This window comes from Brienomyrus brachyistius, chromosome 5 (genome assembly GCF_023856365.1).
Source record: "Brienomyrus brachyistius isolate T26 chromosome 5, BBRACH_0.4, whole genome shotgun sequence".
NCBI lineage: Eukaryota > Metazoa > Chordata > Actinopteri > Osteoglossiformes > Mormyridae > Brienomyrus > Brienomyrus brachyistius.
Window position 1 is genome coordinate 16,044,946 of NC_064537.1, and position 23,824 is coordinate 16,068,769.

At 47.1% G+C, this 23,824-nt stretch overlaps 1 protein-coding gene and 1 long non-coding RNA gene across 3 annotated transcripts; one reads left to right on the forward strand and one right to left on the reverse strand.

Annotated features, from left to right (window-relative positions):
• Positions 1-81: 81 nt before the first annotated feature.
• On the reverse strand, positions 82-21,306 carry LOC125742940 (casein kinase I). Of its 2 annotated transcripts, XM_049015429.1 has the most exons (10): positions 20,794-21,306; positions 10,738-10,848; positions 7,748-7,896; positions 6,595-6,823; positions 6,192-6,362; positions 5,956-6,104; positions 5,502-5,670; positions 4,773-4,885; positions 3,727-3,794; positions 82-2,158 (listed from the first exon to the last, which is right to left on the reverse strand). In XM_049015429.1, exons 1-9 carry the CDS (start codon positions 20,867-20,869, stop codon positions 3,762-3,764), a joined length of 1,200 nt encoding a protein of 399 aa, XP_048871386.1. In that variant the 5' UTR covers positions 20,870-21,306; the 3' UTR covers positions 82-2,158; positions 3,727-3,761. The 2 variants fall into 2 exon arrangements, with proteins under 2 accessions (XP_048871386.1, XP_048871385.1); XM_049015428.1 differs by lacking the exon at positions 3,727-3,794.
• LOC125742958 (uncharacterized) lies at positions 20,194-23,715 on the forward strand. Its single transcript, XR_007398240.1, has 4 exons — positions 20,194-20,355; positions 22,095-22,179; positions 22,285-22,351; positions 22,540-23,715. It is a non-coding gene; the product is annotated as an uncharacterized LOC125742958 (long non-coding RNA).
• Positions 23,716-23,824: the final 109 nt, after the last annotated feature.

Sequence of the window (23,824 nt, forward strand, 5' to 3'; positions counted from 1 at the left end):
AAATAAAATTACAATTAGCAAAAAAAAAAAAAACACACACCCAGGGCCCTTGTACCCAAACCAAAAACAAGAGATCCAGGAAAAAGTACAAGTTCTTAATTTATTTACACAATTTTAAAAGTACACAAATACAGTGGCAATACAAATGAGGAAAACAAAATTACAAAGCTGGGAGATTACCATAATTACAGAAGGTACAGCAGTGTGATGGCGGGAGGTGGGGCCTGACTGTCCCATGGGGCCTAAACTAAGGAATAAACAGAGGAGGAGGGGCAAGGAGGAGGAAAAACACAGCGGAGGCCCCTGGGGCCAGACGGACTGCATCGCCTGAACAAGCTGCTCGTCGCAATACCCATCGCGTACTACCAGGAGACGGCAGAGGTCCAAGCCCAAAGCTCTGAAATCTGCCACCATTGAACAAAATCCAGAAAAAAGAAGAACGCAAAGACTTAGTGCATGTGCCTCTTAATCAGTGCAGGAACATTCACTGAGAACACCGGCCGGCCAACTACTAAACAAGACGAGTATGGAGTGAATCATCCCCCTAACCCAACAAAAGCACCGCTCCTGTCCCACTCCAAGTGTCGACTCCACACTGGCGATTAATATCTTCAGACTATACACTAACACTTACCCTTACTAGGCGATGCCCTCGCTAAATGGCACCAAGCCGTCACAGGCCCTATATGCACCCACCCACATTCCCCGACCACGACCAGAGATTTGACAGCCACTCACCTGCAGTCAGCTTGGCTTTCAGTTCTCCCCAAACGCACTTACCAGCCTCCACGTGCAACCAGCAGTGGTTCAATGGGGAAAAAAAAAAAAAATCTGCAGGAACTGAAAGCCTCTGACATGCGAGAATGTATCTGACCCAAAAAAGGAAATTAAAATATATTTTAAAAAAAGGGGGGCGAAAAAAGATGCGTTTAATGCTACAGGAACGTGTGCTCCACGCTTCTGCTAGGGTGGCCCCCAAATGCCGAGGAGTCTTCATTTGCCAGCTGTGTAGAGAGACGCCCTCCATCAGAGTGGCACTGAGGGCACTGAGGTGCTGGTGGGGCTGGGCCAGTACGCTCACGCTGGGCACCCCAGCTCCACACGGCGGGCCCAAGGCGGCACGCCAGCTCACCACAGAGCCAGTGGAAAGCATTTACATTTGTATATTACAGATATTTCACAGCTTCGAAATAAAAAAGGAATGCAGAATATTTGTACAGCAACAGTCGAAAGAACTGTATCCGCTACGCCATCAGTACGATGGCGGCCAAAACCCTCAGGGTGACCCAAAATGGGTGCTGGAAAAGCGGGGTGGGGGTGCAGTGTGGGAACCTGTTTCACATTTGAGTTCCTCACACCACTGAAGGGTCTCCAAGATGAGCATCCATCAGTCCATGTCCATGGTTTGCAGGCTTTGCTGCACAGTAGTAACCACCAGTGCCTAGAAGAGGCACCCTATCCTTAACAGCAATGGAATTACGGGGGGCTAAAAACAAACCTTTAAAACAATAAATAGTGTTAAAATACTTAACCTGAAACACAATCTTTCTGGGTCTTTGGAGAACTGAATCAGAAGCAACAATTTTAATGAACCCTTTTCAGTTCTCTTCATTCAGACAAAAGTCACACACCAACACGCTACCGATCTAAATAGAACATGGCTTGTATAATTTAATACTTAACATGGGGGTGGGGGGCAAAAGAAACCGAAGGAGATTTCATTTAACGTATCAGGACACAGCAGGGTTAGCATGGCTGGGGACAGAAATGGCGCCGATCATCAGTGACGGGAAACACGGTGAACCTCCTTTGAAGATTATGGGGGGGGCAGTTAGTCAGGACACCAGTGCGGAGAAGAGGAGGAAGAGGTGGAGGGAGCTGAGACTGTGGCCTTCTTCGGAGCCCACTCAGCGATGGCGGGCGGGCGAGCGAGCGTGTGTGTTCCAAACGAAAGGCCTTTAGGTGGTTCCATTTAGTCGGGCTTTGAAGACAGACTGGCTCTGTACAGGACTGATGTTCCGTGGTCGTTGCAGAGTTGAGGCTGTAGGGGGAGTAGTAGTGACCATCAGCCATGCGTTGCCCGTCCTTTGTTGTGCGTGGAGATGTCTCATCGAGGTACAGCAGAGTGGAGAGCGCTGGGGTTCACGCGAGACAGGATCTACACATAGCGATGGGAGGAGAGGAGAGACGGGCGTCAGCCTCTCGTCATGTCGAATTGAACATCAGCATCTACAACACATCAGGTCACCTTTCTGCTGAACTCCACACGCTGGTCATGACATTCATTCTAAATCTATTACAGTGTTGTTCTCCACCCTGTATTTTGGAGGAACCCTTTCACACAACATGGAACAGTTGCTTCTAATAGTCCTCGTCATCTCAGTCCTTCTGTAGGTTTTCGTCCAGGTGTAATAAAGGACAGTCACCCTTTAAACTGAGACCACACCCACGGACTGAGGTACATAAAGGGCAGTATGAATGAGGCAGAGCTGTTGCAGACTGAGATGAAGGATCATGCTGTGGGTCAAAGGCAGGCCAGAGGCAGCGAGAGATGAAAGCATTCAGCACCAGTTAAATGCTCCGATATGGTGACCAGCTACCGCATAGTCAGTGTGGTTACGTGTCCCAGGACCCCCTGCGTAGGACCATAAAGGTGTAAAGGCCCATGAGCTGACTGCTCTGGATATTAGCATGGGCTGTGAAGGCCGCTGGGTCACTTTCACCCCGAGCAGACACTGCACTGATGTCATCATGAAAGGTAATGCTCACAAAATCCACTGGGTGTCCAACCTGCTGATGTTGCAGTGCTCGTCCAGAAAGGGTCATTCAGCCTCTTCCTGTTATCACGCACCTCGAGAACGACCGCATCGGACAGGCACCGCGAGGAAGCCATTTAGCGAAATACTTCCTCATATCACACACAAAAAAAGACGAGCGCTCCGTTCTGGCAGGTCGGTGCCCTTTGGACTGGTGCCTTGCCTATGCACCGGTAAGGAGGAGGAGGACAGTCTGAGCGGGCAGCATGCAGGAGGGCCCTCGGGCATCAGGCAGCGCCCAAGCGGTGTGAAAGAAAAGCGGTGAGTTTAGGCACTACTGGGGCAACACACACAGCAGCTTAGCGGGGGGAGACCACTCAACGCCACACCTACAGCTATGTGGCCATGCCAGCGGCTCGTGCAGAAACGTGCCAGCGGACCGGGACCGGCGGCGCTACCAGCAGTAGGGATATCATGCACGTGCGTCTGCAGTGGCTAACGGCGCTCATCAAGCCACTGGCTAAGATGCTCAGCGCCGCTCTGCTACGCCTGCAGTGACGACAGAGGCCAAGCACTACGTGGATGAGTGCGGATGGAGTGATGCCCGGCTTGGGCCTCATGGAGGCGGATCGGTCAATGAGAAACTCCCCTTCAGCAGCAGGAGGATTGGGGATCGTCCACCTCCACGTACCCTTCAACTGTCAAGCTTCCATCACAAGTGCAAATGTACACATTCTTGAGATGAGCTGCTCAGTCTTTTGTCATGACGTCTTCCAAAATAATGTAGGGTTTCGCGAGCCTGGGGCTACAGGGGGCATCGCAAAGAGAACGAACTGTGACGTGGGAGAAGCGAAACCCTTAAGTGCTTTATGCTCGCAGACGCCGCACGTTTATAGGAGATGTACACGTGGGCGTCCTGTGGGGAGGGGGGGGGAGAGGGTGCCACGCTCGGGTCCCAACCAACACTCACCCAGTGCTGCCTTCACACGAGAACGTGGCGAGCAGCTACTTGCCGTGGTGATCGAAGGGAATGCTATTCTGAGGTGTGGGGGGGGAGAAGAAGCCATTTGTGAAGACAGGACACATCACAGTGTGGCAAACAATCAGATGGACGCCTGCACCCAGCTTCAGTGTGTGTGTGAGCACTGTGATCTCCATGACTTCATAATCCAACCGTAAAGGGAGGAACAGAGGACGGCAGGCACCAGAGGTACCGCTGTGGGAGTAGGGGGTGTACGTTAAAACCCTCAAGCAGAAGCAAGAGGAGAGGGAATAAAAATGGGGCGATTGGCTCCACAGCGATCAGCAGGGGGCGCTCTCACAGCACGGGTTGGATTACCAAATCATGCCAGCTAATGTGCGGCTCCCTCGGCCCGGCCACCTTCCCCACGCCGGCCAGCCGTCCATGCTGGCCTGGGAAGTGCCCGCACCCAAATGCAGCCCATTCAGAGTCGCATGCCGCCAGCCGCTCCTGCAATACACGGTTCCAAGCCCAGAAACGCAGCCGCGACGAAGGCGCTTGCGCTCATGGCTGACGCATGCATGTCCTGCGCTGTTATTGCCAGGCTCAGACACGCTATAGGGCGCTACGCTGATCTTGGGCCAGGCAGGCGGGGGCTCGTACTGCTTGATGGGAGGCCTTGTCAGAACTGGCCCACACAGACAGCCTCCTCTTCCCAATAAAAGGGGTAATATTAATACTGTATTTAACTTAGAAGAGACCAGGCAAAATGCAACACTACCTATTCATTTAACCTAGACGCAATCCCATAATCCCCAGCTACGCTACCTTGATGAACCTGTAGACGCCATCAGATCACAGACTAGCGAGCGAGATCGGGGCCAGCAGACATTGCCTGCACCCCCCCCCCTCCCACCCCCATGTGAACAGGATGGAGCACAGGAAGTTCTGCAGCTCTGCAGAGTGGGAGATGACATCAGTGGGTACGGCGTGCGGCTCAGTGACTACGGGCGACGCCGAAAGGTGTGCGTGAGAATGGCGGGGGCGTCGCGTACCTGTGAGGTGGACATGCGGGAGGTGTCCTGCCGGCCGGTCAGGTCAGACGACGACATGTTGACTGGGGCGCCACGGTGCAGCCGCATGCTCACCTTCCTCTCTCGCTCGACGCCTGGGGGGGCAGGGGGGGGGGCGGAGGAGAACATGTTGACAGTAGTTCGACTGCACACCGCCTGTGAAGCGGAGCAGCCGCACAGAGATATGATTGAAGAGCATCTCACAGGCCCCATATTAAAAAAGGCCGGAACTGAGCTATGAATGTCACTTTTTACGAGCCACGGCAGATTTTATTGCTGGGTCTTGGGGGAGGGGTATGACGTCAAAGCCGTATATCGAAATGCCGCATTCGCTGAGGCCCTAAACTTCAAAACAGGCAATCTCCCGTAATTGGCTCCCTTCAGCCCTGCGATGGCACCAGCTACGGCCCGAATCAATGGACTAGGCCAGTAAGTGGCTCAGCTGCAGACCCCTCACAGGCCAGCAGGGGGAGCACGTGAGGCGCACAGCCCAAAATGCTCAGCCCTTTGCAGCAGAACAAGGCCGGCTGATATTTATACCTGAGGCTGCCACTGGTATGATACTTGGTTCAGGCTTGAGAACGCGCAGCTCAATACGAGTTATCGATCGTGCAACCAGACAGCTGCCTGAATTTGACTAAGCCACTCGGGGAGCCAGACAGACTGTCAGGGTTGGGCTCTCTGGCTGTGTCACGCGGGAGCAGTGCTGACCGGTGTGAGAGGTCGGGGTCAGCGGGGTCGCGGGCGCTCCTTCCTGAGTCGGCCTGGGCCGGCCGGAGGCGGAGGGGACGCCCCTGGCCCCGGGGTTCCTGCTGTGTCTCAGCCTCTCCTCCCGGTCCCTGCGCTCACGCTCAGCGTCCTCCGCCGCTCTGTTGGCCCCCTGAGGAGAGAGACAGGAGACGTGAGCTCAGGCGGCACCCCCACGCGAGCACTCGATGGTGAGGGGGCATACACATGGTCAGTGTCAAGGGACCAGCTGAACGTGCAGGACCTCCATGGTGGACACTGGAGGGTTGCCAGGTCCTCAACAGCAGATAAAGCGCTTCTCAGTTAAGGTCACTGAGACACTGAGTGATCTATGCTGACCTTAGTGGAATGTACCAAAAATCTGGCAATGTTTGAGAGAAGGGCTCCCACTTTCCCCCCAAATGGCTGCCGCACTCACAAACTTCAGCATGTTCCAGTCAAACACGTAGTCGTAGGAGAAGCCTTGTCTGTGGAACAGGTTGCGGAAAAGCTGCCTCAGGTACGAATAGTCCGGCTTGTCATCGAAACGCAGGGAGCGGCAGAAGTTGAGGTATGTGGCAAACTCGGCTGTGCGGAGAAAACCAAACATGGCTTAGAAACGCTTCTGGTGCAGCAGTGGCGGGGCTGTCGGTCACGTCCGGATCGCTCACTCACAGGGGTAGCCCTTGCATAGCACCTCGATGGGGGTGGACATCTTCTTCTCGCTGATCCTTTCGTACTTCTGCCTCTTGGTGGCGGCCTTGAGCCCCTGCCAGGGCAGCGAGCCCAGGTTGAAGTACATGAGCACATAGCCCAGGGACTCCAGGTCGTCACGGCGGGACTGCTCTGCACAGCGGAGGAAGGGGAGTCCAGACGTGAGCTTTAAGAACCAGAGTCTCAACCACAACTGCTCTTCAGAATCTCATCTTCTCAGGTTTTTCCTCTATATTTACATTTCATAGCAATTTGTTTTCAGCAGCCCTTCAAAATGACTGCCCTTCTCTAGTTTCCATGAGCCAATAAACACCGTTTCAGAAGATCCCAATACTGATGCAAGCGCCCCCCCGCCCCCGCCTACCTATCCCCAGGTGCGTGTTGATGGAGGCGTAGCGCGCCGTGCCCGTCAGGTTCTTGTTCTCGCGGTAGGGGATGTGCTGGTGGGTGCGGGCGTCGCGGTACTTCTTGGCCAGGCCGAAGTCGATGATGTAGACCAGGTTGCCCTTCTTCCCCAGGCCCATTAGGAAGTTGTCGGGCTTGACGTCCCGGTGAATGAAGTTCTTGGAGTGGATGTACTCGATGCGGCTGATCTGCAACGAGCAGCAGAGCGGGTTAATATAGCCGCTGCCCTTTGCTTCACATTGCTTTAAATTCGCCTGCCACAGAGTTAAACTGGAGGGTCATGACACAGCACAATGATGCCATGTTTCCCCTTGGGGAAGAAAATGAAATCTGGCACACTGCATTCCTTAAAGGAGCCCTTAAAAGTGTTGCATTAAACACAATGGAAATTCACGTTATACATAAACCTGTTAAGGTTCACTCTGCTACATGCTTAATGAATTCTGCAAAAATGAGCTACCACAAAAGCTCATTGCGGAGTTCCTAAAATAAAGCTACAGATTTCACCATTTTTGGCAATGGCGTCTAAGACTGGTAGTCCTGTAACACCTCATCCAGCAGGGGGCAGCAAAGGTATCTAATGCTCACTATGCAGTTGAAGCAAGCACTGGTTCACTATGCAAAAACCAGGGCGTGAGGAATTCATGTTCACTTAACTGGGGACATGATACTGGATAAACCCCATCACGCATTCTGCTAACACAATGGAAGTAACGAAGCGGTACTTCTGTGTCACTGTCAGAACTACCCACTGGCTGCCAGACACATGCTTGAGTAAAACCAAAGCCATTGTTTACGCAAGTAGCTCTGACCCCAGTGAATGAGAACCAAATTTATTATATCCATCTAGGACCTGTAGCCATTAAACTTAAAACCAAGACAATAAGTTATGTCTTGTGAAACTGGATGTCCAAACAAATTCTAAGACATCTTTGCTCTGTGACGTTTCAGTGGTACGCCTGATATACTTAGATCTAACCAGAGACGGAAACTCGGCGGGTACATATTTGACTAAGTGTCACGTGGATGGCTTCACAGCTCCCTGCCTGCCCTCCGCAGATAGAACCCAGCCTTCCTCCGGGTTAAACAGGCCCCCCCACCAGCCGCCGTACCATCTGGTCGGCCAGCAGAAGCACGGTCTTCAGGCTGAACTTGCGGGAACAGAAGTTGAACAGGTCCTCCAGGCTGGGCCCCAGCAGCTCCATGACCATGACATTGTAGTCGCCTTCAGCGCCACACCATTTGATTGTGGGAATGCCGACTGCAGGGACGACAAGCAGATGCACAGTCAGACACGTGGCCAGCTAACTCGTGACCATCGCCACACGTGCGCCACAGACACCATAGCGTACAGTTTGTCATTCTTCATATGCATGCATCGCGAGTGTGGACATTGTGCAGATCTGCAGCCGGAACAGGCTCTCGGCTTAGCACCTATTTCAGGAAGCTACTTCAGAAGTGCGCTTTAAATTAACAACGTGGGTGTTAAGACCGCAATGACTACAGGGTGGGGGGGGTGTTTGTTTACACCCAAAAAATGGACTGATGGTTAAAATGTGTTTCACATTCACAGAAACAACACAGTGCACAAACACTCCCACACAGAAGTGACTTATGAGCAGCTACAAAGCATGGACCGAACCCTGGAGATGCCACAGGGGATGCAGGTACAGGGACACAAAGGGCTTTATAACTATTAAGAGACCGATCTCATCGACACCCGGGCAGATACGGAGCTCCGCGGTTGAGTAAGGGGGGGGGGGGGTAACAATACCTTCGACGCAGTATGTAGCTTCACGCTAGCTAACTTCAGGCCGGGTCCTGAGCTTTGGGACCACAGGGGAGACTGCGGCTAAAAGAGGAGGGGAAGGGGAAAGCGTGGGCCGCAGGTGGCGGGTTAATCAGACTCCCGCACCCGGCGGCCCTCGGGCCGAGGGGCCTGGGCAGTGCCGGCCACAGGCACGCTTCACACAGCTCAGCGTTTTGCGGCAGGCTGCCTCTAGGTCAGCTATTCTTGGCTGTGCCCAGGGGTCAAATTTATCCCTGTCACAGCCCCCCAGCCTCAGGTCAACTGGGGTGTACTTTTCCCATGCGCAGACACACAGCCAGATATAGTTAACACAGCTAACGGAGACCTAAGGGGAGAATCCATTCCTAATTTGCTGAAAGCACTGCTGCAGTCGAACGGCCATTTAGGGAAAATTATGAAACTGTGGTAACAGCTTGAGGGCTCCACAGTACGAGCGCCCAAGGGAAGGGGGGAGGGACAAGAGCAGTCACACAGCAGGCGAACTTAAAGCCCAACGGTCAGACGGACACTAAGCAGGACACACGCGGCAGGATGGGCGGCCCCTGAATATTCATCAGGACCCAAGCTTGCTCTTTAGAGTGCCACAGGCAGAATGCCTAGACCCTGCCCCCACCGACATGCCAGGACTGGCTGGGGCGCAGACAAAAGGGGGAGGGGAGGACGTGCTGGGTAGGAGCACGCTCAGTGCACAGCAAAGCAGCGGTCACATGGTTCACAGCTGGCAGCTGCTCTCAGCTCCAGGAACAATGAGGGGCAAAACAGTAAGAGCAGTATGAATAAGCCCACATTGTAACATTTATATTTTATAAAAACCAGGACCAAAATTTAACTTGGGGGGGATATTTTTTACCCCTTCAACACAGTTAACTATTAATGACATCAAACCTGACTACTCCAAACCATTAAGCAGAACTAAGGCAAGAAGGTTAAGAGGATTCACATCGACCAAAGTTACCTCAATAATTAAGCACACTGGGGTCTGTCAGAGTGATGTTTACAAAGAGTTACCAAGATTGCCGTTTCAGGAAAGCATGGAGTAAGCTTTTAGCATGAACTTCAAGAGAAATCCTTCAATGACTGCGCCAGTAAAATGGGCAACCCAGGCCTGGGCGCACTCGAAACTCAAACAACGTAATTCTGCACACGCCCAAGCCCTAACGGAATTTCAAAGAGCGTTTCTCTGCCATAGCCATGCGCCATGTGCTCCGCGAAGACATGAGCTTCCCAGCCAAACCAGCACAGCTGCAGGGCTTCACCGCCGAAGCACCACCCCCAGTAGGGAGGGATCTCTACTGATATCACTACAGCGATGCTCCACACATTTCAGTCTCACTTATTGCTTGCACTTGAGAATTCGGCAGCATGGCTCAAGGTATCACATGTTTCCACGAGATGCTGTCTGGCGATTAATTAATGGAGGAGCGCTACACAAACGACCAACCCTTCTGCTTTGTTCGCTCCTTTGTGTCGTGGCAGATTATGCTAACTCCGGGATCTTAAAAGCTAACCACCTGTTCGGGTATCAATGCCGGTGCTGCCGCCCGCCTGGACTCTGTAAATGTCACTCGCCAGTTCAGCTATAGCAAAGTATCCGTTATAAATGGGATTCCACTTTTCAAGGTCTCGCTTGGATCGGCGCGCTGGCGGATCGAGATTATTCAGGACCCTCGCAGTTCTCACAGCGTGCAGCTGGAGAGCCCATTTACCCTGTAGCCAGTTTCATTTCCAGCGAAAATGAAGGGTGTTGGCTTAATGCAGTGAGCAGTGAATAAAGGCACGGCCTTCACGCAGAAAGCCAAGGTACACACTCCGCTGGGTCCGGGAGGGTGTGCTTCAAACAGTTAATACTTGAGTTTGCCCTGGTGATGCGCAGACGATGCCTGTTTTTCTTGCATGAGGTAGCCGCTACAATCATTATACATGCATCTGACATTACATAACATCAATAGATGCCTGATGAAAAGAGCACCAATCGCTGAATGCGAGCGTCTCCCCATGACAGGTCAAGCATCCATGCAGACAAGCACGAAGGTGCTGTTAGCTCCGGTTCACCTTTTGACATCGAGAATGGGTTTTAGGGTGACTCACATCAAGCTTCTCCACATGGGAGAAACTGGATCACTTAGTGTAACCAGTTTTTCAGTGACACTGGATCCACAAGGAGAAAAATGTTTATGGCGTGATGTATCAGATCGAGCCCTCATACCGCTTTGCGGGACTGGCATGTGAGGTCAGAAGGTTGCAGCGATGAAAGTATGGTGGTAACAGGACAGAGGTGCAGGCCTTGCTTACCACCGCCCTGCATCATCTTGTAGATCTTGCTCTCGATGTGGAGCTGAGGGTGTTTCGTCTTCACGCATTCCAGCTTGATGGCCACCTCTTCCCCGACTGAAATGTCTGTGCCTGAAGAGGCAGGAACACGGCTGTTAGTGCACAGCTGGGAAACGGGAGGAGCTTCTAAAAAGATAACATTTACATTCAAATTCTAAAGCAAGCAAAGGATACACTCTCATATACACATACCCCATACCAAGGCTTGTGAGTCACTCGTACCCTCCAGATAGCTCGGCCATGACAAAGCGGCCTGCACACCCTGCCAATTTTATCAATTATATAAACGAGCAACTGTCTAATTTTGTGGCTTTTGCTGGCAGCAAAAAGTGGGAAAACGCGATCGACACCCACCAACATCAGCGCGTCCTGCGACGACAAGGAACTCAACCTTATAAAGGACTGGCACGTGAGGTCAGAAGGGTGTAGAGGCAGAGGAACTGGACCAAAATCATCAGCTGACCAGTAAGCAAGCTGCCACATAGATGAGAGCATGTGTGAGAGTGGCTTCTTCAAGCAACTCGCCATCCAGAACTTTCACCATTCAAAACAAAGTCAATGTATGATTTGCTCCCAATTTCAACCAACAGGAAGCTGCTCTCCTTCCAGCATCCTTCACTTGGAGCCCCAAATGCTGCCAGGTGGCGACTGCCTTCAAAATTCACTCTTGAAACCGCAATGTCTTAACACCTTGAAGACGCAATGTAAATGACAGCAATTCTGGAACTGAAATATTGTAATTATGAGCAGTAATTAGCCTATCAATTTTAAATCAAGGTAAAGCGACATTTAATGCGTACTGCCATATAGAGACTCGTCACTTGGCAGTGAATTCTGGGAACGATTTTATGGCAGATGGGAAATGGGGGGGGGAATGGGGCCTCTTGCTGACAGGAAGTCACAGCAAAAGAGGGGGTTGCGGTGCATCTTAAATGAAGGATTTCATAGGGTTCTCACACATTAACAGAGACTGCTCTGAGTCACCTCATTGACTAAAGCAAATGCCCAATGGATCCCAGTATATCAGGCCAGCTAAGAAACTATAGTGACTGCCAACATTAACACTCTGGTTATTAATAGACTGATGTAAAGAGGGAATGACTATAAATACCAAAACATTTCTTTGGAAGGAAAACCTGGACTTTATTGAGAGGTGGCCTCAAACCACAGATCCACTGTGCTTCTGGGACCGCAGAGCTACGGTTTGCATCCTTCCGGATAGTAGAAGAGCCAAATATTTGGCTGCATTAACATTAAGCTCAAAAAACCGAGAAAGGCTGGATTTTTAACAAGAGGCCCTAGCCACTGTGAAAAAGGACTGTAGGCATACTTGGGAATCTCCAGCTGAAGAGGCCAGAGCCTTTAACATCTATGACATAAGAGCAAGACAGACTCCTAAGGCAACTTCATTTTCATCTTCCTCCTGTCATACTTCACTCCTGCATCTCAAATGTGTATGGGAATGCTATGCTGCAAAGACAATGACCTGAGAAGTATCAATAAGGTGGGAGGTGCTAGGGCATGCTAATTCAATGAGAGGGACCTGTCCAGATAAATCTCTCACAGTAATGCCCTCAAACACTGCAACCTGGTCCATCACATTACACAAGGCAAGATGATAAAATTACAGGGGTCACTGAATATTGTCTGAGTGACATACAGGGGATTCCATTCGCATAGACGTTTAAGTGTGAGTGAGTGTCATCCATCATGGCTAGCTTCACGATGCAGCCGTGTCAATGGTGGTATGTTCAAAAGGGAAAAAATAAATAAATAAAACTACAGGCCCTCTGAACACCCTCTGAATTATTCCATTTAAATAATTACTATTAAAGTGCTATACCGGCTGATTCTGACTGGGTAATATGGCTAGCAAAATCAGCCAATGGATGAGCTTGCAGGCCTGCAGTCCATCATCATTACAGATCCTATGAAACCTTTTGTGAAGACTTCAAGCTTAGTTTTCATGTTCTGTACAAGAGACACCATACAAAATATGGAGGACAGAGGGGACGGCAATATGCAGATTTAATGAGGGCCACATGACATGCATGGGGACACAAACGGGGACCCAGCCTTCAAGTTTCATAACCATCTCCTTACAAAAAGCAGGAACAACAAGGAAAAACCTCCAACATGGGAGGGGGAACGACCCTGATAACTGGCTAACTTCTGAGCTGCATGGATATGTAGTGAAAGTGATGCTGGCGATGTTACTTCTTAAGATCTCATAAACCTGTCGGGCAAGCGCATCATAAAATGCGAGCAGTGAGATAAAGTAGCACTGACTTGGGAGACTGTGGCTAAGTTCTGAGTGGGCCAACAAAATCCCCTGTCCACCACGGAAAATGGCTGGATCATCCAACGCGATAATCGCCGTTACTTTAGCAGTTGCGTCTTCAGCTCTGGTGCTGCTAACCTTGAATGCTGATTTGAAGTTTAATTATTGGTTAAGATTGACACATTATAATAAAGCTGATATCTTTGGATAAGGATCAGATGCATATCAGATGCTAATCTGTATATCATGTGTCTTTATTAGGCATGGGCCAATCCACATTTTTTCAGTTATGATCTGATTCTGATACACAACCGCGGACACCAATACAGATTCCGATACCAGAGCTCTTTACACTTTAATATTTTAAAATACTGAAGAAAAATGCAAGACAAAACATTGTTAATTAGGCTACCAGAAACACGCCACCTCGTTTCTCCATCTTCTTTTAAGCGTTTGAGGCATTTGCCGTTGAATCTGAGCGTCTTCCAAGCGAGGATACGCGAGTGGCGAATGCTTAAAAGGCCCCGCAATTTTTCTCCCACTAGCTGCAGCATCACTTCAAAGCGATAGCAGCCCCTCGTGTATCACGAGCTGTAGCAAGTGTGCAAAACAACCCAAGCTAGTGACTCCTAAACATCCACTGATTTTTTTCATATTCCTTGCAATGACTTTGACAATTTGTGCGAGTGTAGCGGGATTTTCCACTGTTACTTCCACCTCTCAAAACATTGTTTTTACAACAATTGCAAATCGCTGTGCTAGTCACTGCTGTCAAAAGTGTAAAACACTTTTAGATTGTAACCTGCCCCCCCCCCCCAACCTGATGTGGTTACGCTCCTTGCACTACGAAGGGTATGCGGATGTCACAGCATGTGGAAGACACTGCACTCACAACCACTGAATTGCTTGCATCTGCAAAAAATATCTAAAATATGAAAAAGCTCTTATGCTATTGATTGAAATGGACAAATACATTTAATACAAAATAGGAGACATCTTTTTAGAGACTGCCGAAAACTAAAGTAAGCAAGCATCGGACGTGGATTGGTCATGTATGGCTGATACCCGATCCATCAAATAGGCCTAGATCAGCACAGATAATGATCCGAATATTAGTGCATCCCTAATCTTTACCAGAGGGTTAGTAAAAACCATAAGAAACATCATCCAGTTGAAATACAGCAAAGCTATATTTTAAATGGGGGTGAAAAGCTAATATTCTACATTAAGTGAAAACATTCATTACGAAATCAAGCAAGAATGGTAGACTATATTTCAAGTAGAACGATTCAAACTTTCAAATTTGGAATTGTCTACTGGATATTAAGGTCTCCTTACACTCAAGGCAGCATTGTCAACTCAATGCCATGCCAATACATTTACTTAAATAACCATTTAAACTGTTTTTAGCAACCATATTCTTTGCCCAATATACTCAATAATACAGAATATCCACATGTAACAGTTTAACATTAAAATGTCTTGAATTAGAACTTCAGATTACCATATAATTATTTGGAAAAGTATTTAAATGAAAAAACTAGCATTTCCCCCATAGGAAAGTGCAATTAGTCAAGTTAATTTTTAAATTGCAGCAAGGTAAGCTACACTCACAAAAACTGCTGCAGACACCTCCGAACCCACATTAGAGCAGCACTTCATAACCAGAATAACTAGGACTGAAAGGATGAGCGAAGCATCGTTCTGGATTACTAGCTTCTACTGTGATTTCAGTAAGTACACTGCAAATGGTCTCTCTGTGGCCACACTGAATAATCTTACGCAGGACGCTCAGTGCCTGCAGGAGTGAAAATCGTGGAACTCAAGCGTGTCGTGTTCAAACTATTGAAGCAGGGCTACAGCTTGACCTTGGAGATTTAAATAGGGCACAAATTAAAAGCTCCTCCCCCAACACATTTCACAGCAGCTGGAGTTAATCATGCTCAACCATTGTCTGTCCTCTGGGGCCACCGAAAACAAAACCGGGGGGGAAAAAAATGTATGTGCACAAGCCATTTCCCTTACTGGGTAATACAGGGAACATTTAATGTATTCCATTCCTTAGAAAATGCTGAGCGAACACATACACACGGCCACACAAGCAGTTCTAAAACTCCACCTGGAACTTCTCTTCAACCCCGAACTCCAGAGACATGACATACGCATTACAGTACGTTGCTAATTTCACATACAATCACACGTCAGTTTCACATTGTAGAACCAAGAACACTTCTGCTTCTTGCAATTTGTATGAGGTGGGGAACAAAGCTTCAATGCCTATTGATGACTCAAAAGCAGTTGTGGTTATTCTGGCCACCATCTCAGGCCAAAGCTGGATATCTGCTCATGTGAACGACTGTGCCCTTGCAGCCTAGAGAGGCAAACAACTTGCTCTCCGTAGGACAATTCTAGTCTAATGTGATAACAGGACATTTATAATATCCCAAAATATTCTGTGCCTACATTGGATTTCCTTCCAGCTGATGCACAAATCATATGCCGGATTCCAAATCAACCAGCCATTAAATTAAACCAACAAATACAGGTTCTGGGGTCTCCAAGAATTCAATTCTGCTAGGAAACTGAGGACAGCCTGATTAGATGAGATATGTAACAACCGGCAGACAGAAGCAGCCAGCATCAACACACATCCGCAGTTCAAAGAGAGAGACTGGCCAGGTCTGAGTACAGTTTAAACACAGGGATAAAAAACTCTAAACCAGTCCTACCTAAAATATACCTGTTATAATACTGATACATAGGTCACCACAGCCCCTACTGGCTGTCACCCAAACAAAGCAGACATGAAAAAACAGTAATTCTATGAGAGCGATGCACCGTCAGACTTTTTTTTTTTATTGGTTGCCAAGGTTTGCAGCACTATTTAAGTATTTTGGGGAGGGTGAGTCACACCACACCTGCGATCACCACCGGAGGGCAGTCATGACTGACCTGCTGTAAGGACGTGCCGCTATGGGACGGGGTTATACCAGGAGTGTGATAATAGAGAGGCACAACAGGAAACAGACAGCACACAGCACCAACAGAGTTAACATTCAGACCTGACTTCCCACTAACACATGTTCTTGCTTACAGGACAAAATCTTGTTGCAACACTTCCTGGCAAGAGCCGAGCAGCCGCCTAAGACTTATTAAATGCTGTTATGCAACTATGGCGATTTAGCCGTCGTACGGAAAAACCACCACGTCCGGCTACTTATGCAAAACAGTCCTGCACCTGGGAAACCATTACGATGGCAAGGAAGACTGAGCTACGTCTCACTAGAAACAACCGCTTCCATCACTGGCCCTTAAAACCCCCAAGCCCTGTCAATTCATCCAAAGCATTTGCCGAGCACTGAAGTCAGGCAGTGTGAACAATGTTGTCATAATGGTGGCAGATTGGGCACGCTTGCAGGAGAACAAGTGTGTGGTAAACAATAGTGACATGCCTGAAAAGTTACACAGCCAAGTTAAATTCTATTTCACACCTTGTTTTCAACAGAAGACACCTGAAAATTCTAGTTTCACCACCACCACCCCCCCCACAAACAAAAAACTGCCACATCTATTACTCTGGCCTATCAATAAAGGCATGCAGCCCATGACCAACACAAATGTCCTCGCTCAAAACAAAATCAGGTTACTTTTGCGTCATGGAGGGCAAGAATGAAACTGTACATGAAGCCAAGCGTTAAGCGGAAAGAGTACTGAGGATTACTGCTTTATCAGGAAAACACCTTTTGGAAGGTTTCCCAAATATTAAATAGCACTGCTTGAATAAGAGGACAGCCTGAAAAACGTCATTCAGCAAGCTGTCACAGATGCTTCAGACATGATACACAGCCAGGCCGGAACAATATACCGCTTCACAAGGACACCGAATCTGGACTAATCAGACTGTGTTTGAGTGGTTATATTACCAATTTAAAACTAAACTGCCTCATTTTATTGATGTTTGGACATTTAATTGTTTTATTTTGAGATTTGAGATTCCAATAATTTCATCCTACATGATCTTAGGACCGTTGTTTAACACAAAAACCACCAGTAAAATTCATGACAAAAAACTCAACAAATTAACTAGCATTATGCAGAAATGCCGATTCCTCACCCTGCAAAGATGCAAACTCATTATCAGATAATGGGACACAAACACAATTTATGCACTGTTACTGCCAGCCAGCACTCCTGTCAATCAGCATGGCTCTCATCTACTATATGAAATGAGTGCACTATGTTCTAGTGCCAGACCCCTACAAGCACAAGCGGTTGCCATATTGTGTGCCTTTAACAAAGCTCCACTGCACTCCACCCCGTCTACCTGCCCCAGGGAGTGCAGAACCTCCCCCACAAAGGCACATTGTTCCATCATAAATAAGGGAGGGGATCCCAGCAACTGACAGCTCATTTGCATAATCTAGTCAAATCCCACAGTGACTCGCACACCGAGAACCCAAAGGCAGTGTATTCAGGCGATACACATTTGTCCTCAAACATAGCCCCTGACGTTTCTCTTTAAAACAGATCTCTAAGACCTATTAATAGGTCTTAGTACCATTGGCCATGCCTTCATTCAAGCTGCTAACAGCCAGCAAAAGGATGTATGTCGGGGGCAGGAGCTAAGATTATAAATATATGAGCGCAAGACTTGCCTCAGATGCCGAGTAAATAGTAATGCACAGAATGCAGAACCCATTAAAACAGTCATTAAAGGAGTAATCTCCAGAATCACACCTTACATAATACTGCACTCCATATTCTAGAGATTCTAAGTGTGCATTTTGACATCCACTGCGACCCTCAACCACACAAACCACGCAAACATGCTGGCCATCCCAGCAGATCACAAAACAGAGCAGACCTTTATCACCAGCATAATTACACAGAATGCAATTTACCTAAGTGGGACAAAAAGCAACAGGAAAAAACCCTGAATACACCAAGAAGGGCAACACCTAAGAAGCCTGTCTTTTCAGAATGAGGCCGTTTCACTTAACATTTCCTAGCCTTGTGTCCTTCAGATCAGCTGCGTATGAAGTGAATTAGTTGCCACACAAAATCCAACTTTCTCATTTTCTCCCCATAAAGTATGCATTTTCCCCAACATGGTTTTTAGGCTGTCTAACAGTGATACTTCGCCTGCAGCAGACTCTTAAATAGAATATCCAGCTGCTTGTAACATTACACTCTGCCTCGAGGTCTCCAGACAAAGCCAGTGTCCAAAGCTGACATGACATCATACCCGTCTTGTAAAATCAGACTTCTGCTTTAAGATTCCAAATAAGCATCTGAATGTACCACTTCTGTTTATCAAAATGGGATGCACTAAAACATGCACGCCTAAAATACAGCAGCTTACCACCGTACAGCAAGATCCAAGTCACAACATTTCCTCCCCTCATCTATCCATCTGCATGGTTGTTTGGCCAGGAAGCATTAAAGAGTTAACATTTCCTACTCTGCCAGAAAAACGTTTGCATTCTGGCTCAGCTGCTTTGGCAACAAGACTCCACCACACAGGGCTATGGCTCCTGTAACCGTCGGAAAGCATGGAAGGTTCTCATGCCTTAAATACACTGACAATATCACTCACACCCATGAAAATAGGCCACAAAGGTCCCCATCCCTTGAATAGCTTAGATACTACATTTGTCCACAAGAACATTTTTATTTCGACTAAAAATGAAACATCGCACTACCACTGAACGATGTAATCTATGCATATTATGCACATATCCAGAACACGCACACAAGTCTGAACATGTTTTTAAACATTTAGGAACAATTCTGCTGCCAATTTTAAAAGAATAAAAGTCAGATTTAAACACCACAATGGAAAGCCAGGCAGGATGCAATCTGTTAATGCCAAGATCCACTAACAATGTACTTTAATTACAACTTAACTCATCAATAAATTATTTTCCAATGAAGTCCATCTGAGCATCAGATTGAAAAAAAAGACAAGCTGAAGGAACCACAGGCATCCAGCTGCTTGTGTTTTACAGGACTGACTGCGATATTTGCAGGGTTTCTGCAACACTCACCAGCTGCAGCCTTATACGGGGGGGGGGGGGGGTTACACCAAAGCTGTATACAGTACCAACATGCCACTACTGACAGACCAGGACCATCTGAATGTGTCACACACACACAAAACTGTGACTACATGGTAATGGGGATCTTCATAATTAAAAAATAAACTCATTCCACAGGAATTAGAGAGATATTACAAATTCTCAAAGTAACCACTGTGGGTAACAAGGCAAAGAGAAGCAAGGTACCTTTCACACTCAACACAACAGTTCTGGCTTTTGAATGAAAACTCAAGTGTTCAAACTGGAAGAAACTAAAACTAAAAGGATCTTGCTTCACAACCATAAAATGACTAAGCAGAGATTAAAAATAAATAGCTGAGCAGAAGTGCAAACGGTTGAATCTTACAATAAAAAATACGTGCTTAAATTTTCTAATACCCACATACACAGGACACACACAGAACAGGCAGCATTCAACTGGTCCTGTCACAGCACTATCTGTGCGGCCTGTCTGCCAGACAAGCACCCAGTGAAAGCCAGTGATGCCAGTAAATTACTGAATGCAGTGTCCCAAAAATAATTTTGGGCAGAGAAGCTACCCTGACATGGGCAGTTGCTGACACACTTACCTACAGAGCTGCATTAAAGCACAGGTTTTGGCCTTTACAAACCTGGCCTGCCAAGTAATTCTACCCACTGCATTTAAAGCAATAGTACCGCAGAACAGCACAGAAATATCTTCTAAAACCAGGGTGAAATAATAGTTCACCCAAAAAAAACCTTCCAGCAGTAAGGCGCTTCACTAACAAGCCCCAACATGTTCCTTTAGCTGTCACTTCCAAACATACGTACCGTTTTACCCCCATTTTCAAGTCCATGTTATCATGTATCAATCCTTAACGATCAAAATCTTAGATTAATTATCGCGTTAGACATCAATGTACAGCTTGTTTCTCGGATTATGAGGAATTGTTAAAATAAATGCGTTTACGCACCACTTTAATCATATTTAGAGAGTATGGCCCACAAACGATTTCCATAGTATCCTCAGAAGCCCACTGCCATGGTTTCATTAGATATTCCCAGTTTGATGGTTAGTTATTCCCAATTTGATAAGCATGACTACTATAGCACTCACGTTTAGTTTTAGTCGCTTATTCGCAGTTTATTTTCTGCTGAAAGCGAGGAGACACATGACGGCCGGCATCGGCCTCAGAGACTGGATATCCACGTCGGACAATCGGGGCTCTGGATGCGGGGGTAAGTGTCTGCGGGATGGGGGGAGGGAGAGACACCGAAAAACGGCACGGGACCTGCCGGCGTCCATCCTACCGCCGACGGTCACCCGGTTTGCGGCACCCGGGCCGGGTTACAAAGGAAACGGCACTAGCAGCGAGGTTGCAGAGGGCGGCCGAATAGCAAAGGTGGCCATCCGCCTGCTTACGGCGTTAAAACGACGGAGAACAGGCTGTGGAACCTGGGACCTTCTCACAAAAATGTTCGATACATCCGGGGAAAAGGAGACACTGTGAAGCTATCCAGCTCCTACAACAAGGCTATTACCACTACGAGGCAGCTAACTGTACGAAACGGAACAAATACTAACTCACCACCCTTTTCCGTGAAGGGTAGTAATCGTCGTTTAAGGTTAATTATAAAGGTTAACTTACTGAAACGTCGTTCGATGTGACTACTCACCCAGATATATATCGCCGAAGGATCCGCTTCCAATCTTCCTCCCGAGTCTGTACCGATTCCCTACTCTCAGTTCCATGGTTTTCGCACTATTTACCGAATTTCTTAGTCAGCAGAGTATCTTGCCGAAGAAAAAAAAACGTTAACCGTGTCTTTCTGTGGAACCTTGGTTTAACTTCCTACAAACACCGAAGCCCCAGCGACTACACTATACAGCTATCTCCTTTCCGATACACTCCTCCCCCAACTCCCGGATAAATTCGCCCTTCTTTCACAGTCCAGTTTTCACCATTGCTTTTCTCTCGCCCCGATTTTCGTAACACGCCAATACTGCACTCAACCGAAAGCCTGAAGTGTATATATTATGTTCTGGTGCTTTTGGATGGCATCGCCGTCAAACTAGAAGAGGATGGAGATGGATTTTAATGACGATCCTCTCCTTCTTCTACCGTAGCCTAGCTCTCGGGAGAATTTCCTCCCTTACCCATGCAAGGTTACTATAGCACGCTCGAGTTACGTCACTTCCTCTAGTAACGAGAGGTCACATAGAAAAGGAGGCATTTGGGCAGATCCAGTCGGTGAGGGGGTGTCGGGAAAAACTATAAACCTAACGCAAGCAATGCGTTTATTCAGGTAGTAGAACAAGTATAACTTTGTTTCTGTTGTGGACATTAAATAATTCGTAAGGAAACCCGCGAATTCGGTATTAATTTCTCTATGTATTTGTTTAACGGAATGGGCACAGATCAGATTTTATCATCCATGGTGATATCATAACCTGTCAGGGTCATGGGGGGGCCTGGACCCTATCCCGAGCAGCATAAGGCACAAAGACGGTTACACCCTGGAAGCGATGGCAGTCAGATCAGATTTTATTTTTTGTTATTTTTAAATTACATCCTGTGTTCTTGATCTCAAGGTGACATACTTAATGCTAAGATACCAATGACTTTATACTTAAAAATGAATAATTTATAACTTAATTATACATAACCTAGTAGGTACTCAGACAAAAATATCTGACATGCTTCCCATACCTCTTTAGTACCTGTAGATCTAAAACAAGTACTCTATAATATAACTATGAAATGTTGACCACAGACGAACTGTACTGGTTTGACAAGGTCAGGATTCCCTTCACACTGAAAGGTTAGGCATCATTTTGCATGTATGAATAAAAATTAAGAATTATATTTCGCAAGCAAAGATTACTGATCTTCCTAAAAAAAAAAAACAACTGTTCCCTTAGTGCAAGGTTGACTCGGTTGATTTCCAGTACAGCTTGTTGTTCCACATTCTGGCAGCTCTCTATGACCGCGAAGGCATGCCGCAGCTCCACACAGATACATACTGCAACTGAGCTGATGTCTATCTGATAGATACGCAAAGGTGAGTCACGTCACTGAGAGTTTCTGTCTTCAGAGGAATCAAATCCTGGTTTTATGATAAGAAAGGAAAACACTAATGTTACTTTCTCTTTTTTGTGATGAATAGTGACTGTAGCTGGGACCAGAACAAAAAACCTGAATGAAATCATTTTCAAAGGAAATGGCTAACACTGGTATGCCATGTATGATTCTCTGTGTCAGATATTTCCTGTCATTCCACCTATGCCACATTCATTATAATTACACTTCTCAGATTTTGTATTTCTTGATTTATAAGCACAGAGAGCCATATCATGGGTTTTGGGAGAAGGACCAGGGCAATATGGAATAATAGATTTTTTATGTGTTTGTTTTTTTTTAGTGTGAAATACTTTTACACCAGAAACCAATATGTTTTGCAAAGGACAGCTAACAGACAAAAAATGACCAGAAGGTCATTTTGTGACTCTTCATGGATCAAGGGGCTGCATGGATGCAACATGGTGAACTAGTGTCTGCAGGAGCCAATGAGGGACTAGCAGATATTGCATGAAAATCCTCCATTATTCAGAATTTAACAGCCTATGCTCCTTGGAGAAGACACCTCAGGTACAGGCATTTCAGAGGGATTATGGGTCATAACAGAAACAAAGACACAATGTCCAGAAGTCCAAAAAAAATCACCTTAACATTCCTAAAGAATATGCATGGCCAACGCTGAACTTTGAGCACGGCCCCATGCCACCACTCTACTGTCTTACTTTGCAATCAGGACTGAAAAGCAGCATGTGCTTCTGCTTACTGAGAGTCTGTTTTTCCTCCCTTGTTTCCCCTAAGCTGAAATCCCCTTTGAGGGAGTTTATCGTGACCATGTGATGCAAACAGAGGCAGTCTTATTCAGCGAAACCCCTGCCACATGCAGTTAAATCACATTGGACATCGCTGACGTCTTCATCAAAACTCATTTTGATTATTTATATACAGAAAAGTACATGGAATGGCATGGCAGCTCTCTCGGTATTGCTGTTGCCTTACACCACCAGGGATGGGGTCTGAATCCCACCTCTGTGTTGTATGGCATCAGGCTGACTGGCATCTCTGAATTTCCCAACGAATATGACTGTGTGTATACATGTATGTGGCTTGACAACCTATCTAGAGTGAAATCTTGCCTTGTGCTGAATGTTTTATATTACTGGTTACAGGACCAGGATAAGTGGGTAGAAGATAGATAGAGGAGACTTTCGGGAAAAAGTTTTTTTTTTTTTTTTTTTAACACGCCACATGGTGGATTCCATACCACAAATAAATTCAGTGTAAAAAAACGTGCTATTTAATAAAGCAAACTAAACCATACTATTTATTTTAATAAAGATAACAATAAAGCATGTACGAAATATAGGCTCGACAGTCAAAAAAAATAGCAAAATGTAAGGTAGTAAGTTACGATTTTACCCCCACCGGCTCTGCCTTTTCAATGTCCTTTAAAATTTGTGTACGATACGTTTACGGACTTCCTTTAGCAACCTTCGCATCGTCTACAAACTTGCTGCGGCGCAGTGTTGACGTGTGGGAGCCGGACTGTCATTGGTCAATAAATAGCCAATGAGTGCGCCTACCCTGGAAGCAGTCACATGGCACGGCTGCTGTCGGATTACGCAACATGG